The sequence below is a fragment of the Haliotis asinina genome, chromosome 15 (assembly GCF_037392515.1).
Source record: "Haliotis asinina isolate JCU_RB_2024 chromosome 15, JCU_Hal_asi_v2, whole genome shotgun sequence".
NCBI lineage: Eukaryota > Metazoa > Mollusca > Gastropoda > Lepetellida > Haliotidae > Haliotis > Haliotis asinina.
Window position 1 is genome coordinate 47899827 of NC_090294.1, and position 18941 is coordinate 47918767.

The 18941-nt window shown below is 38.9% G+C and overlaps 2 protein-coding genes across 2 annotated transcripts in view; one reads left to right on the forward strand and one right to left on the reverse strand.

The window, feature by feature from the left end:
• The window catches only part of LOC137266474 (transforming acidic coiled-coil-containing protein 3-like), a 77776-nt gene extending 70679 nt beyond the window's left edge, over positions 1–7097 (forward strand). Inside the window, exon 17 of the mRNA XM_067801974.1 lies at positions 630–7097. The gene's annotated coding sequence lies outside the window, so the exon portion shown is untranslated. The remainder of the gene's footprint in view (positions 1–629) is intronic.
• Positions 7073–14718, reverse strand: LOC137266475 (death-associated inhibitor of apoptosis 1-like). The gene is made up of 2 exons (XM_067801975.1): positions 13443–14718; positions 7073–9498 (listed from the first exon to the last, which is right to left on the reverse strand). The coding sequence occupies exons 1-2, from the start codon at positions 14405–14407 to the stop codon at positions 9492–9494; spliced, it is 972 nt and encodes a 323-aa protein (XP_067658076.1). The 5' UTR covers positions 14408–14718; the 3' UTR covers positions 7073–9491.
• Between the last annotated feature and the right edge of the window lie 4223 nt (positions 14719–18941).

Here is an 18941-nt window from a genome sequence, read left to right on the forward strand (position 1 = left end):
TATATGTATTTTGCGTCTAATTACTTAAAGTGTTACGTTGACTTAGACTGTTACATTAAGCTTAGATTCTTCAAGTTTAAGGTTTATATGTTTGTGAACAAATCTACTTGATAGGTTATATTTCTAGATATTTAAACTGTGCATGGACATTTGAATGACATGTAGGTGATGAAGTTAAACTTCCTGTGCAGGTGGTAAGTAGGTTATGACATTGATCTTGTAACAAGTTAACCTTTAATTATTTACCGTTGAACAGTTGAGTGTCCATGTTTAATCATTATTCAAATTATACAGAATACACATAAAATCTGAGTCAACTTCAGGGTTACCTTCCACATTAATCCCACAAATAATGTCGACTTTTTGAAAATTTAAGTGGTGATGTTGTAGCTTAGGGGTTACATCATTTAATCGTCATGCCAAGGCCCTTGGTTCAATACCCCCACAGAAACAATGTGTGGAACCCATTTCAGGTGTCCCCCTCTGTGCCATTGCTGGAATATTGCTGAAAGCAGTGTAGAACCCAACTCATTCATTTGATTATTTTCAGATTGTCTTGTAGCTTTTGTTTTAGCATTGAAATATTGCCATTGTGGGTAGTGAAAGATGTTATGGCTTGTATGTTACAGAGAGATGCAATCAAACCACAGGGTGCTGCTGTGTTGAGGCATGCTATCATATCACACATAGATCACACACTGTACTTAATCACAGTCAGCTGGGAGAATCATTTATTGGAATCTACATCAATGGAGTTCATTGTTACCTACTTCAGCCATATCTACTTTGGATCTCATCCATGTGAAGAGAAACCTCACTTCATGGAGACGTTTGTATGAGAAATCAGTGTTGTCTGGCTGCGAGATCATGGATGTTGCACCATATACCTGTAGTGTGTACTACTTCTTCAGGAAACATTAAAGTGTGTAACTGTTTTTTTACCCAGTACAGCCATTGACACATGGATTTTTTAATAGATGCTTTGTGAAGAATTTTTATCCAATGCCTTGCTTCTGAACATCGCTCTCATATAGTCATCACTGCATTTTATGAAACTGTCGGAAAAATCATTTGGCAATTATGTGAATTACTGCTTACCCAGGATGGAATCTAGAAGGGCAGCTATGGTCATTGTTTGAACTTCAGGAGTGATGGTTGGTGAGACATGTGGCAGACGGGCAACAAGACAGTGCTCACCTTGCAGTCACTGAAGGAGTGGTGGTCCATGAGACATGTGGCAGACGGGCAACAAGACAGTGCTCACCTTGCAATCACTTCAGGAGTGATGGTTGGTGAGACATGTGGCAGACGGGCAACAAGACAGTGCTCACCTTGCAGTCACTGAAGGAATGGTGGTCCATGAGACATGTGGCAGACGGGCAACAAGACAGTGCTCACCTTGCAATCACTGAAGGAGTGGTGGTCCATGAGACATGTGGCAGACGGGCAACAAGACAGTGCTCACCTTGCAATCACTGAAGGAGTGGTGGTCCATGAGACATGTGGCAGACGGGCAACAAGACAGTGCTCACCTTGCAATCACTTCAGGAGTGATGGTCCATGAGAAGTGTGGCAGACAGACAACAAAAATAATCAGATGACATAGCTATCTACCTGCTTTCACTGAACAAGTGATGGTTGGATGAGAGTAGTGACAGACTGACTACAAATTTCATGTTTGGATCTCCTATAGTGCTGTTTTCGCTGAAGGAGTGATGGTTAAACAGAAGTGTACGACTTTGTTCTTGTCCACTTCTCCACTGACTCGAGTTAGGGCGGTGGTGGTCATGTCATTCAGGGGTTTACTCATCTTTCCGAAACCAAAGTTTGATTCTCTACATGGATACTGGTAACAATGTTAGACTTCTACTAATACGTGAAGCAGATTCATTCTGTGTCACAGACTTAGTTATCACCCTTTGATGGTGCTCCAAGTAGGTTTCTCCTTAAATAAGTGACAAGCCTGATGATGATACTGAAATTGTACTGGTGTAGATGTACCCTGAGTGCATCATATCAAGGTAGTAATGGCTGTGTGGACCTCTACTGTGTATTCCTGTGACATCAAAGGCCCAGCTTCAGGACTCCAACCCCGACATCATCAGTTGGCCAGTGTGTGAACAGGACAGGGTGCTCTGTGGTTGACACTCACTTCATGTGAGCTGGAAGGTCCATTCTCGCCATTGACACACATGTAACAAATTGAAAATTTTATTTGTGTGTTCCTTTGGTTTGATTGCTTCTGGAAATTATAAGGATAGTTTAATGCATGACAATTTTCCAAACAAGAGTAACATCATGGGACTTGATCACAGGAACCCGATATCGCTCTGTAGGTTAAACATAAACCATAGATCTACAGGCACGTCATATATATTAATAGAGTATAATATATATGACGTGCATGTAGATCTATGGTCTATGTTTAACCTACAGTGCGATATCGGGTTCCTGTGGACTTGATCAGGGAGGTAAGGAGTCAAACTGCTCCTGAGGACCACTGTTTATCATAGTAGTGTCAAATGAGCAAGCAATGTTCAGTGAGCTCTTACCATCAGCCAAGTTGTATTGTGTGTCAACTACCATGTATCTATGTACCATATGATGTGGATTTGGTTGTATCCGAAGGACACTGGTGAAAATATCATAACAAGGTTGTACCATGTATAGCGCGTACATTCAATCATAATTACCATGTATCATATACCAAATTGATTGGCAAACACTGGTGCCAGTACTTTCTTAAGGTTGTACCATGTGGAATGAGAATGTGTGACTTAGAAACAGACGTAGGGACCATAAGCTGGTACCAGTGTATCATGTCATGTGTGAGGTACAAGCATTGAGACAGGAACGTATCAGCTTGATAGAGCTGGCTGCACCAGGGAGGACAGCATACAGTGGATGATCCACACACCTAATGCATGACATTGCTGTGTATTTGCCGATATTGAGACACCTACATATTTTGGCATGGCTTAGTATATATCAGACACGGAGGAATGCTCTGTATTTAGTTGCTATAACAACACATAGGTCTGTAGCATTGATCTGTATACAGAGGCTATCAAGACGACAAGATGTGTTGCTTTGCTCTCTGCACAAAGGCTATCAAGATCTAGATGTGTTGCATTGCTTTGAGGCTATTAAGATGTGTTGCATATCTCTTTTTATTTAGGCTATCAAGACACCTAGATGTGTTGCATATCTCTTTTTATTGAGGCTATCAAGACACCTAGATGCATTGCCTTACTCTACTACTGAGGCTCTTAAGACACCTAGACATGTTGCATTGCTCTTTATGCAGAAGCTATCAAGACACCTAAATGTGATGCTTTGCTCTTTATACAGAAGCAGTCAAGACATCTGAATGCAAGGCATTGTTCTTTATGTAGAGGCTATCAAAACACCTTGATATGTTACTTTTCTCTTTTTACCGAGGGTATCTAGACGCCTGAATGTGATGCTTGCTCTGTGGACAGAGATCCAGGTTCCAGTGTGCATGGCAGGGCTCTGTAGTGATCAGTCCTTGGTGGAACCCATTCATAATGAAAGTGTTGCTTTTTTCACCTGTTATGTACCTTCTGGCACATATTAATCACAATAAATGAAAAACCTTACCATGACATAGTAAATCATTAGAGCCCTGCTATTACATATTTATGCAATAATCTGACTCTGGATCATTCATCCCAGAGATGGTCAGTGAAAGATTCAGTGGACCTGACTGAAGAGGTCCTGGAGGTTTGGTCTTGTCACTCTCAGTGTTGAACATTTAACTTGTCAGGACAGTGACCCTTGAGGTTCAGGTTGCAGTTTGAATAAAATCTGAACCACTGCAAAAGGTATCAAAGACTGGGTGTGATGGATTTTTCTACCTTCAGCATGGCTGACTTACAGAGTGTCTCTCAACATGAAGTACTTCTAGACTGTGGATGAGCTTTTAGGTTTCATTCATAGTTGTACACCAGACAACTTTACCTCAGGTGTGCTGTCCAGCCTTGTGTCCATTGTGCAATGTAAATACTATATTAAGGCTAGCTTGTGTGATACAGTGACACTGTATTCAGACTTGGTGGTGTGAGATAGTGTACTCTTTAACTATTGATTATCTACCATCTGGGTAGTAACTTATGCTTCATTTTCTATAATCATTTATTTCTGAGTCTACATACAACTTGTTTTCATTCATGATTAAACAAGATGTAAAGTGTTTCTGGTTGGTTTAACGGATTGTATTAAAGGTTGATTCAGCTGATATTGTGCAGGTTAATTGTATTAGGTTGACTGTCCTTTAGCTACTTGTACAAATTGGTTTTATGAACATATCCTTTACATGAATATGACCCTGTTTGATTGCCCTGGATGTTAACAAGTATGCTTGAGGTAAACATACTGATGTTTTGTTGCTGACAAGATTGAAACACACGCTGTTTCCTTCTTTCCCTTTAGAAGATGTTATTGAAGAATTGTATTTGACTATGTCACAGTTATACTTTGAATGATTTCAGAATCATTATGAATGTAAGCTGTTTCAATCAAAGAACTGAATATCAAAGAATTGTAAATGACTTGTGTCACTAGTTTACTTCAGAATGAGTACAAAAATAAGCTGTTTCCTTCTTTCCCTTTGGAAGAGTTTAGCAAGGAATTATACATGACTTGTGTCACTGTTTAACTTCAGAATGATTTCAGGGTGGGTGTGTAACTTTTGGCTACCATAAGAATAGTTCTCTTCAAATGACAATCAGCGTTTGTGTGCAGTAGATGCATCTTCTTTAATAAAGTGTCATTCATGTATGATATATTTAGAACCTGTTGTCGAAATGTGTACTGTCAGAACCGGGAAGGTTCCTTGGTACTTCAAATGGCTGAAGATATTTCAGTTATGGAGAATTAAAATTAAAAATAGCAGTAATGACAAAGACTTGATGAAGAGAAATATATTTTGTGGATTTACAATTTCTTTAATATTTACAACATAACATTAAAGGTGAAAGAGGAAGCCCAGAAATGTCGTGTTATAAATATTAAAGAAGTTGTAAATTCATACGATGCGTTCTTATGTTTCCTTCCGATTTCTAAAATGTCCATCAAGCATCTGTACTTCTTTATTGCAATAGGTGCGATGAAATGTTGTACCAGGTTAGGCCAGTTAATACTTGACATTCATTTTTAATTTTATCCCTGTGAAAATAATTTTAGAAATTGTCCTTTGATTGACAGCTACGTGATGGAGGGGTTTTTGTGACCTGCCTTGTTTTGTTGATCCTTGTAGAGCTTTGTGCTGTTCACAAACTCTCCAGCTGTGTTTCCCGTTACATTGCACTATTTTTACCAGCGGAGGGTGACGTGGCTGTACACGTCTGTGATATGCTGTTAATAACTGTTTGTCATGTCAGTGTCACGCAGCATCAGGTCCAGTGTGACACTTAGCCCAAGTGATATTAACAAGTTTTTATCTCATATGTGTTTTAAGGCACAGTGAATAAATGGGCAACTCATGAGTTGAGCTTAATTTCAATTTGAAAAATTTTGATTGACATTTCTGTCACCCTTAAAATTATTTATACATACAACATAATTATGTATGATATATCATATATTACTTATGTATATATATTTTAATTATTTAACAAAAAATTAAAAATTATTTAATTCCATGATCAAGATCATTTGTTTAAATTCACATAGTTGTTAAAATACTGATCATGAAGAGATATTTTACGATATTGAAGAAACAAAAATTCTGTTATAAGATCTAAACTGACACAGATTATATGCTGTCTAATGTTCTTACCATGAGTGTCTTTTAGAATGAACATTGAGTCATTGTTTCTTTTAAGCTTGATTTTCTTTTAAAGATAGATCTTAGTAGAATGATCCGTCGATGTTCAATGTGACGTCCTGATGCACCAGATGGACTTATGATCATCTTGTGTCTAAAGCTATGTTGCTACTGGTCAGTGTTGTTAAATGATGGATCTACCTGTAGAGAGAGAAACAATATTTATCAACATCTTTAGCTAGTCCTCATCAGACATGTTATGACTGCATTTAAATTTGTGATATTTGATTTTTTGATTATTTTAGTTGGGTGTGCTTGAGAGAATGTATTATGGTAGGATTTTGTGTTTTTAGGCATTTTATGAAGGAAAGATATTGCTTACTTTGCTTAAAATATGCAATTTGTAATTTCCTTTTCACCCCATGACATCTGAAACGTGAAGATTATGTTTTATTGAGATATTTTGTTTTTGTTGTGTAACAGGAGAAATGTTTTCCTGCCATGTTTCAGCATCACCACAGGTGTGAGGATGAAATAAACCAGTAGCCTGGCAACAGGAATGGTCAGAGTTCACACATTTATCATTAAATACTATACATTTTTTGAAAAAGGAAACTGGTCTTTTTTTTACTCAAGTGAAATAACATTTTAGAAAATTTGTAATGACTACAAGACATTTTTCTATTATGTTTATGTATTTATTGGGTTTTGGTTGTGAAATTATTATAGCATGGTTTGAGTTTTAACTTGTTAAAAGCAATATTTCAGTCGAAAGGAAAACAAATTGCTTTGTTTTGAATGAGCATACATGAATTTATGCAAATGAATGGTCTGTTATCAAACTTTTTATGGAGTGTATGTAGTCATGACAAGCAATTTTTTGTAGCAAAAACCACACATCTGTATTGAAAATGTTAAATGAAGTTCATTTTGGCCCATTTGAGCAAAAAAGTTCGAAAAGATAAGATAGAATAAAAACTTGCTATCCATGAACCATCTTGAAAATTACAACAGTTGGAAAGAGATTGATGAAATACAGTAGACAATTAACATATTGTTAACCAAACATGTTTAATTGTCTATTCTTTTTCAGTTAAATGTTTGTTTCTATTTGCGTTTGTTCTTTCAGCATTAGTCTCAAGTTCTTGAGTTCTGTAGCTAGACCCAGCATGCTCTAGTGCTATGGTAGCTGGGTGAGATATGAAGTGTATCTGTCATATTACATTGCAGTAATCTAATTTATTTGCACATAAAGAGTTGTATAAACAGTTATATCATATGTAAATAAAATGCATTTATCCTAAAGAAAGTGTTTATTTTCTGTTGTCCTTATCTAGATTCACTGAAATGGAACCATCTCCTTCATTGATGTTGAAAGCAGTTTTCAGTCAGTTCAGATCTGTAAAGATCCAGGTTAGAATGGACATTTAGTAACCCATGCATGCAGAAAGAAGCGATTAACAGGATCAGGTAGTCAGGCTTGCTTACTTTGATGCTCATGCTGTTGATCACTGGATTGTCTGGCCAAGTCTGGATTATTTATGGACTGCCAACATATAGAAGGAGTATTGCTCATTGTGGTGTGAATTCACTTCAATCAGTTCACTACCCTTCTTTATCGTTATCTCTCAAAGAAACAGTACAGCAGCATGCATCTTTCAATCTATAATCTATAAATTCCAAAGAATGGACCATACAAATTGATAGGTTATATTTTTCTTATCTTAGATAACAAAAGTATCCAAATACGTTTTCAAAGTTCGTGAGCATGAGTTTAGCATTTTGGTGCTTTCAGCAGCATTGTGTTGTCCTGTAGCATGTGTCATGTTGGAGGAAACCATGAAGGCAGGAGTATGAGTATGGTGCTGAGAAACCTGGAAACATGATCCTCACAATCCAGGATTCAAACCCATGATTATCAGTTCCTGGCTTGGCAAAGGGAAGGCACTTCCTTCTTAGAAGAATCCGATAAAGAATACAGTTAAATGTATGATGAATGACATACAATGTATCTTACAAAGGTTCCTACTTTCGTCTTAAAGAGCTGACCAAGAAGTATTGTCATGTACATGGGGACAAGACATTGATCCTGTGAAAGGGTAGGCAGTTTCTTTGTTTCGGTTTTGTAGGCCGTTGGCGCATGTACAATAAGGAAAACAATTTACAACATAAAGAGTAGCAAATTACATAGACGGAATTAAGTTAACTTGTAGCAGTGGATGGAATGGAATTTCTAAAAGTAAGGGCCTCTTTAATATATTTAGAGCCGTTAAGAAAGTGTGTGGATAACAAGTACTACTAATGAAACAAAAATATTTAGTCTGTATCACAGATTTTACATATCTTATCAAAATTATTATCTCGAATATTACATCTCAAAGGAAGTGCATGTAATCTGAGCAAACATGCATTTCTTCTGATAGCTATTTGATTGATGGAAGAGACATAATATTCAGTATTTAACAATGACTTAACTTCTTTAAGGTACCTTAAATGGACAGAGTCTCTGATATTACCAATAATACGTTGCTTATCACAATCAAGAACTTCTTGATTGTGAAAGGGTGCATGGTGTTGTGTGAAACTCCCTCATTCAGCTGTACAACATCCTATTCAGAGTGAGGATGTGTGTGAAGATGGATGATAGTGTGTGAGGGTACCTAAGCTGTTACTATGATTCCCCTGTACCCACGAGGATGTGTATGAATATGAATGCTTGTATGTGCACGTGAATTTGGCTAAGTGAAGCTAAATGAGAGTATGTGAAGCTGAATGAGGGTATGTGAAGCGGAATGAGGGTATGTGAAGTTGAATGAGAGTAGTGAAGCTGAACAGGAGTATATGAAAGTGAATGATGGTTCGTGAAGCTGGATGTGTGTATGTGAAGCAACATGGTAGTGTGCGAAACTATTACTTTGATCCCTTTTCTTGTTACCGCCCTTGTTTCAGTGGTAATCAAAGATCAGCAAAAAATGGAAGTTGTTGCGCATGGTGATATATTGTAATACGAAATTGTGTTTTTTTAATCTACACATATACTTGCTCCGAAGCTGTAAGTCAAATGCTGGAGAAACTGTTTGAAATATACTGACTCCCAGGAGGTTTCCTGTTAGAAATGATCTTCAGTGAAACCATGCTTGCCATGAGGCTGATGTTACTGGGGCGACAGACACGTTGACTTGGTGCACGTGTCGTTGTATCCCAATCGTGTAGATCGATGCTGGATCACAATCTCGATTATTTACGGACATACGTCATTGGGCTGGAGTAATGTTGTATATGGCGTTCAACAAGAAGCAAAGACCCACATTGAGCATGGTTGTATTCCACTAATTCATGTGACATTATTTGTGTGAACTTCTCAGCTCTGCAAATAACAGTTATGCAAGCACACATTTATTTAAGGATAATCTGTGAATACACGTGCGTGTTTGGCTGACAGACACAAAATAAGGTTACACAAAAACATGGTTCCTAGGAAACGCTTCCTTCCAAATACAGCTAAATCATCACATGGTCCAAGGAGGTTCTTCACGAACTACGCTGCAGCATCAGTAACAACATCCTGATTGTAGCGCCACGGACCACATCTACGACGTAGGTCTGTATTTGCGTCTAATTAGCCACGTCAGATACTTGTGTCCACTTCCGGCGGTAATGATGAAGTGTGCTGAATCAGGATTTGCGAAGGTTGTGGTCCGGCTCAGCAACTGAAAGATGTAAATATTTTTATGCTTTGTATAGCAACCCCGTCAGAACACTCTATATCTGGGGCAATGTGCGTTTCAAGTGACATACTAAACACAATGCATTTTGCAATATAACTTTCATCAGTGATTCATCCGGAAATGTGCAGTCGACATTGTTCTTAGTAGAGATTTCACATGGATGTGGAACGGGTTTTGCCACTGTTAATATTTACTTACCGAGCCATATGCATTTAATGATAACTGCAAGTCTGCATATCTTCAGAGTTCGAACAGAATAACATGGGATCACTTGGCTGACTGACAGACTGAGACTATAGAACGGCTCTTCCTACACTTATAACAAGGAATTATGTTAACCCTGGAATAATCTGAATGGTCGCCGTAATACAGAATGGTTCGTAGTTGTTAGTTCTAGTGAAGGTGTCGGGTTGTGAGAAGATACCGGAAAGCAGTTTATCATACAGAATACCAAATAGTATTGTCCAGCTGGCACACATTACACTGATTCCGAACCAACCAATCTTTCTATTATCTCTTTAATGTCCAGTGGCAGGCAGGACAGCAAAAAGTCCCATCTTCTAACTTCTTTTCGAATAACGCAACCAGGACTCGAACCACCGACCTTTCTCCCCGGACAAACAGACCCTCGATGCACTAACCCACAGCTCCTTCCGCTATTATTCTTTGGGAGGGCGGTGGTGCTGTTACCAGTCGAGAAAATTATTCTCCCAAACAGCAGCATGTAATGATTACAACTAAGTATATCGCATTTAACAACACATCAAACAAGGACACAAAATCCTTTGCCTCAGATGTACATATTTTCTTATTGTTATACTTCGATCCATTCAATTTTCATTCATTAAAACAGTTACACAATGTATCAGTGAACGCATATGAGCGTGAATGTGGTGATTACTTGTTGACTTCAACAGGGTGATTCTTTTCATATGTAATGGAAGCTGTCAAAACCGGCATCTGTTTAATCCAGCAAGTTGTCAACTTCAGCATAAAATCTAAGCCCATTCCGTGGCTTGTACAGTTATCATCAGCTTTGCAATGCGACACATTATCCAAAACGGATTATGTCCTCAGTCCCATTGCGTGCCGGATTAGACAGCCTCCACTGTATTAGCCATTATCAACGAGGAGACTCCCATGAACATTGTGATAAGTCATTTTCAAATGACCTTCATATCTATTGCATATACCACGCACTTGCTTGGTATGGCATCCTCCGACAACAACGGCTCTGATATTCATCATACTCTTTTATCACAAAGGCTTAAGTGATAAACAAGGCAGTGAAAGGTATATTAAAGGAAAAACAAACAACAAAGAATAGACCAATCCAGGCCATCAACCTGATGTTAAGAACTAATAATGGAGACCCGATTTGTTTCCAAACAACATCATGCAGTAGTATTACTGCTGAAACCTACATCTGCTCATGACACTTGAACAATCAACTCGTGTCCGAAAGGATAGAAGCTGTTTTCTGACCGCTTAAAAATACATGTTATGCTACACTAAGAGTTTTTTTTAGAAACACTTCCATCTGTATCAAAGGACGTGGTGAAGATAATATACTTTTGTTGACATCTTCCTTTTTTGTGACACTGTCTTAGTTACTTTAACTGTCAAGCTAAATTTATAAATGTCCTAAATTGAATTGATAAACAAATATGTATCTCAATAATTGAGTACTTATTCAGATTCTGTAAATTCTGTGTACAAAAATAGTTCGCAATCATCCACTTATTACAAGAAGAAAAACTCAATGTGTTTAATATGTCATACACATCGCAAATATAGGAACAAGATATGGATGTTATATAAAGGTATAGGCATTTATATAACGTGTTTGTTATTTTAACGAAACGTACAGAATATTAAATAAGCAGTTTTGCTGTTGGACTCATGATAAGGCCACGGTCCGATTGACCATTGTCTGAGGGGTCTTACAATGTCATAGTACACATCATCATAAATACTAATACATGCAAGCTACGTTCTAATACTGTAATCAACATTTATGAACATTTGCGGAATAAATAGTTTGTTCTAGAGTCATCATGCACTGGACAAATCACTCCTCTTCAGACCAACGTCTTTTTATCCATTGCATTATTGGTTTTCAAACAGGAAGGTGACTAACAGTGAAAAAAACCCTTTCCACATCCACAACCAATTAATGACATGTGTTCTGGAGTTACTTCACGTATAGTGTCACACAAGATTTTTCAAGAAAACTCTCGGAGATTATGAACATGTATGACGAATGTAAGTCTCAGGGACGCTAATATCGTGAAACAGGTTGTGTTTCAACAAATTAAGAGCGGCAAAATCCTTACAATATTTTGTCGTTGCTCAATAAATGAAAGATTGTTTAGCAAGTATTAGGCGTCCAATATTTGAAAAGCACAACTGACTTGGCAATGTTCGGATCGTCCAAATAATTTAATAATCACTGAAATATTTTGTTTAACCCCAAGATATGCCCTTTTCCATTTTATTATATTCAGACGTTCCATAAAACATCTGGACACAGAGACATATGTTGGTTCCAACAACTGTGTTACCAAATCACCAGTGCAAGAAAAACTTTCTTAATATTTACAGAATGTATTTGAAATGGAAATTGACACACTATGGTTTTACAAAATCTCCTTGAAATTTTGTATTCTAAGGAAAAAGAACCCAGATCAGAATACATAACACGTTTTATGGATAACGGCTCCTTTATATTTTTATACGTCTTTTCACAGCTAATACATGCTCCTACATCCTTTGAAGGGGCGAAATATATCAACGTAAAAGGTGTTGTTATCAACTGGTTCTGATATTTCTACCTCAAATGGGTAAGGCAATGGAATGAAATTGTCCAGGTTCCTTGCCAAAATATCTTTCAAACACACTTTATGGATACCAACCTGTATATTTTTATACGACTTTTAAGAGCTAATTCTTGCCCATTTGTCCTGTGAACTTTGAACTTTAAAGGTTAAGGTATATCGATCATTTGAGATCGATCAATCGTGCTTACATATACGATTCCCTCCACTGCATTACCCACCCGAGTTAGAAACATCAGAAACCCGTGAAATCCAATCATATTTACATCCATGTTGACAGATTCAGAGTGACAAGAAAAGTGCGTCAATTGTCCACTTTCCTTTCATATCGAGCAATATTGTAGCAGCTACAATCCTGCACAGTTGTTTTCATACATTCGAAGATGTATGAAGAAAGAGAATTGAAATTTGTTTTATATGTAATTGAAAAATATGGACGGAACAGTTGGCAAAACTGACTGTCTGTTCAACCAGTGATCACAACATCTTCTGAAAAGTAATCTGTTACTGGGTAATTTTGAGCAAAACAAACTGGTTCAACGAAGACAGGCATAAGATATGGCTCCTCCCATGTTTGAAATTTAAATTTGTACCAGACAAATAGATACATTGATCAACTAGTTTTCAAAGATAGGATCATTACAGTAGTTGATATCTTTACATGTCCTAAAGCCTCAGATTTGATAATGTTTTGAAAAGAAGATGCTTGATATTAATTTCCTTTTATTGTAACGATGTGCTCATAATGGGTTAAGTTAGGTTATGTTAGTGAAATACTTGGAACGCAGCAGCATCCTATGTGGTTTACTTCTTAAATAAGTTTATTAATCAATGTTCACTGAAGTCATAAGATGTGACTTTTAATCAATACATCACTCACAACTAAACAACATTAAACCATACTCCCATGCCAGACTTACATTTGATACGATTAATTTGTTATCAGGAATGATTCTACTTTTTCATGTTGTCAGAATATCAGTCTGTCCACATAAGAGCGCCACAGACGATGGTCTTCGTTGTACTAGTGTTTATACCTTCAAACTGGGCATCAGGCTATCCTGCTTGTCAGTGTTCTGGAAGACTCACCTGTCTGACTCCACCACGTGAGCTGTTATGTCCTGCAGCATCTCTCCCCCAAGACACAGCCTTATGTATGGACAAGTGGGGAAGCATCGGGCGTGCTCCACCCACGGGTCATCTCCAGCTTGCCACCCGTACACCTTACCCCCACAGTATCCGCACTTCACACGGTCAGGCTTGGCGTCCTGGGGCTCGTGATAAAACCCTGCACGTGCAAGGTCTTCTGGTAAAACCGTAGACTCTTCTGGCCATTTGGAGAATGTTGCTAGACGATGTACCTCACGGGTGAAGTCAGTGACAGTAGGAGGAGATGGAACTTCAGGACGAGATGGAACTTCAGGACGAGGTGGATCTTCAGAAGGACCTTGGTTCTGGATATTAGCATAGGCACAACCAGCCTCCGCCGCACTGAGTTGCCGCGGGTTATTATAAGCCTCTGATGGAAGTGCACTACCCTGTTGTGATTTAGGACGAAAGTGTGACGTTCCTGAAAGTGCTTCATTTGCTGAAGTGTGCCCAAAAGAAAATACACTACCTGGGATTTCACAACACGGAACTGAAGCAGGCTGTGGAACAAAAGCATGATTCATCCTGTTTCCTTCATATGGTGTTTCTGAGATCTCGTCAGTGTTTCTTAGACTTATCGGAACATTCCCCACTTCCTTGCCCCGGAGAAACCTGCAGTAAGGGAAGTGACTCTGGTGTTCTGCAAGGGGGATATCTTCCATGTTCCACATCTTGAGCACCCCGAGGCAGAAGGCACATTTCACGCTATCGCCACTTCCGGTGTAAAAGAAACCAGCTTCAGCAAGCCTGGCAGGATCCTGTAAGGAGGACGACGGCCATTTTGTGTATGTCATGAGCCGCATCGTTTCGTGTTTCATCATCTCCGCTGTGGCAATCTCCCTCACTGTATCGTCCTTACCACAGGTCGCACCACCAACCTTGCAACTACTACTGAAGAACGACATATGTAGTCTCTCGAACGTAGACTAATGACCTTGCAATTTTATTTGAAGTAAAATCTTGAAATATCACTGCAAATCCAGGTACAGAGATATATCAAATTGAATACACATATGTTCCTGAGAAATGACCCATTTTCAGACAAACACGAAGGCGATAGTACCTATCTCAGAGACTCGTCACATACATCACCTGTGATGATTTGTCACATCGCATAAAACCCTGCACACTGAAGCAGCTCTACATGTCCGCGCACAGCTTTTGGTTATATGGCTCAAACGGAAAAATCCCCTCCTGGCCTTTCCACAAGCTGTATGACATCATGCTGTCAACCTGTGCATATTCATTAGGGAATTTCCCAGGGTGAAGTTTGTTACTGAAGGTCCGAGATGTCTGCCAATGTCTATAGTGCCAGCAATGCTATGTCTACAGTTACAGCAAGGTCTGTATAGTGCATATCAGCTATGTTTTCACTATGGGCATAAGCACACATCTGGGGCGAGGATTAGGTATCTAACATGTAGTTGGTAACATCGCTGGATAATATACAAGACTGATGTGAGCATTGTGAATGCATTGTGACGTCCATGAATATGTTCGTGCTGTTCATAGTTCCAAGTGTTGTCGCTGTAAACAAAGGTATGTTGACACAGACAGCACATACACACAGCGTTGTTTGACATCATCAGTTATCTTCTTCCTATTAAATCCAACCAGAGAGATAGATAGTCCGTCCTGTTTTCATGTTTTAGGGAAAGGTGCCTCTAAATGCGTAGGAACATATTAACATATGAAGCATGCATGAAAGAATATAAGGTCATTTGAAGGACAAATACCACCTTCTAAAGTTTTCCTTTCAAACTGTCCTCTACGATAATAGAACCACAAGTGTCTATATAACTCCTTTGACGCTGGTCTTGAGACCGATTTTAAAATAATGTGGTTTACACGCTACGTAGCAACACAGTACATTACGAGGGTCCCATGTAAGAAATTACCTTGATTCACTGCAATATTGGACGTGATATATCAGGAACTATTTCACTCAAGTCTTAATTATGACCACATAGACCTTACCAATAAGATCACAAGTATGTGTAAGCTACATTTCCTAATTAAAAGTGTGTCGTAAAATATTTTGATGTACCTTTCTTCACGGCTATTTCAAACTGGCATCAGAATGTAGGATATTGAGGTAATGAATATACGACATGTCTTATGGTCATGTAGGTGTGTCGTATGCGTTTCTCACGCGAGAAGGTAATACCTGCAAGTGATCCTCAAGGGGCCGTCATGCATCACATTTGACACAAGCCCCTCTCTTTTAACCAGATATATGTGAAGTTCTCAGTGGAGGTCATTTTATATTAATACGCTATGATGAAGTCTCGGACATAAAACTAGTGAAATAAAGTAATAATTAAAAAAATGTAGTAAAATTACAAAATAAATACAAAAATATAAACAAAACAATAAAACTAAAAAAAACCCCAAACAACAAAATCAAACAAAACCGCTTGATCACTTCGTTATTTTATACTAAATGCTTTGATGATCTTATAGACATGTCCCTTTATCAGGATATTGTATGTTGTCATTGCGTAACTGGAAAATGGGAGATTGGTATCCCCGTTGTATCATGTACATTAAACCCTTGTATCACGTACCCCAATGTATCAAGTACCTAGTGAAATATGCCCTCGTGAATCAAGTACCGTGCGGTATCATGTATGTTTAACCCTTGTATCATGTACCCTAGTGTATCAAGTACCCTGTGAAATGTGTTCTGGTGTATCAATTACTCTGCTGTATCACGTGTCCCATGGAATATGTCCAAGGTTGGATCATGTACCCAGATGCATGACGAGCTAATGATGTGTCATGTACCCTGCCATATCACGTACCTTGTGTATCATGTACCTGGTCGGATCATTAAGCCAACTGTACCACCCTCCCTGGCGGTTCATGTACCCTGTCGCATGACGGCCTCTTGTGCATCGTGCTCCTCAATGGTGTACCAAGTTAAGCGGAGTACCCAGTACCCCAGTGAAACACGAGAACAGGCATGTCATTTTCCCTGGTGTCTCAAACACACTGGTCCATCTTGCGAACTGATGTATAAAATACGCGAGTGTTCACGTAACAGTACTACTAATAATTAGTAAGTGACTAATGTTCCCTAGTTTGTTGTATTCTCTAATGTTCCATGTGCCTTTCTCCATAACGTACTTAGAACATACCAGTTTCCTGGGTGCATAACATGTCTGAGTGTATCAGTCACCCTGGTACATCACGTGTACTGGTGTATCAGTTAGCCTGGTACATCGCGTGTCCTAATATATCAGTTACCCTAACATGTCCTAGAGTATCAGTTACCCCGATACATCACGTGTCCTAGCGTATCAGTTACCCTGATACATCACGTGTCCTAGCGTATCAGTTACCCTGGTACATCACACATCCTGGTGTATCAGTTCCCCAGGTACATCACGTGCACTGGTGTATCAGTTGCCCTGGTACATGACATATCCTGGTGTATCAGTTACCTCGGTACATCACGTGTCCTGATGTATCAGTTACCCTGGCACAACACATACCTAGGAGTATCACATATGCAGGTGATCTGCAGTTAAAATGTCAATAGAAACTCACATCTACAATATGAACTTTTTGCTAGAAACCCGATGCACACGCGATAACAGTAGATATACGTGGCGCCGAGATAGGCAATGTACCTGGATATGTGCGCTATGTAATCGGACTATTACTGTTACTGTTACCTTAACAAGGTCCAGAGTCCGTATTTATGTTGACGCTCCATCACTTCCAGTTTGGTAGCACAATCCACATATCTCACATAAGCTGCATCACACGAACGAGAGCAGTAATCACAACGAGCAAGTATTCCCTGGCGAAGCCACGATAGAGTTGGGTTTTCCCAGTCAAGACCAAATCAGCTCGACCCTGGATGGTTTTCCCAACCAACCTCAATACTACCACTGGCTGTAAGAGGCTCATGCTGTCAATAGTTTTAAGAAGGTTATACACAGCTGTAGCAACAACACATTTTTAAAAATCGTTATAACAAAGAATAACGATATAACAATTTTCACAAATATACAAAGAATCCGTGGTGAATAGATGGATAATACTATTATCACGTATTGCTGAACTGGTTTTAGCAGAGCTGTACTCCTGCAGAAAGCTATACATCGCTTACCACAAGAAATTATTGCATTATAAATATACTCTCTCAAAAAGGAAACGTGTATAAGAATACAAGCTACGATTTGCTCTTTATTTTGATATATTGTATGGGTACGTAAAAGCAAATGGAATTTCACATGGGAAATGCCACAATATCACTGTTTGATAAGAGCTCGTGAAAAGGAGGGGCAAGGAATAAGATATCACCGTCATTGATTGATATTTTGATTCTGGAGGAAGTGTCTAATGGCACGTGCTGTTTGTGGTCTGTTTTGACGGCTGCGAACGGAAAGGAGGTGAGGACGAAGGATTTGATCAATGTAGCGTTCCGCGGTCAGGTTGTCTTGGATCAACACCGACTCGCATCTTTTAGTCTAGCTATGTTTTGGCTCCCCACATCATCACGCTGTCACTGATGAATCTGGGGGAACGTCTGTACACCGTGTCGTTCTAAGAATATTTGTGAGTCATCGCTGGGCCAGATTTGATGCCAGTGTTCAGGTTTGAATATTGAACACGATGTTGTCGATGCACTGACGCAGAACGGAGTACGGTTTTGTAGCTGTTGACCCTGCTTCTAGCAGACTGTTCCTGACGGTCTGAGCAGATACTGTTCTGAATCCGGGTCTTTGCCTAACGGTACTGGCCGCTATACCCGGTGTACCCGGATGTACAATCTTCCTCTGCAGTACTAACTTAATGTCGTTCACTTCTAGGCCCATATTCCATCGAGTTCTGCTTGTGATATCTCCCTCAGAGACGAGAACTCACGCTCTGATGGACTTTCATACGACGGGCAAATGTAACCTGAAACTGTCCTGCCTCAATGGAACATAAAGCGATATTTCGACTGGTGCGGCCCAGTCATGGCATTTTGCATTCCCCAAAGTCCCATATACAGTAAATAAACCAGAGACAGTGATCGGTCCTTTATACCCATTTATAACACCAAATGATCTCCAAGTTTCTTAAACAAAACAAGCAGTACCAATTCTTATCCGTACCAATACACTGCTGCATAAAAATGTCATTTTCGCTATGCGTTTCTCTCTTTTTTGAGAGAGGGTATATTACCCGCCTGTTCAATTATAGAATACATTAAGCCTTGGGGTTATTATTTTGTTTTACAATACAACATTGAAATCGAGCATTTTCAACATACAATGGACGGAAAACATTTATAGAAGGACGATGAAAGTGATTATGCAACACTATGATGCACAATATTTTTATGGCGGAGAGCAATAAATAAAATGTTATACGAAACAACTGTTTAAACATATCGCCACTTTCATTTGTTTCCTCTTCAGGGATCCGTTTACACTTTGACAA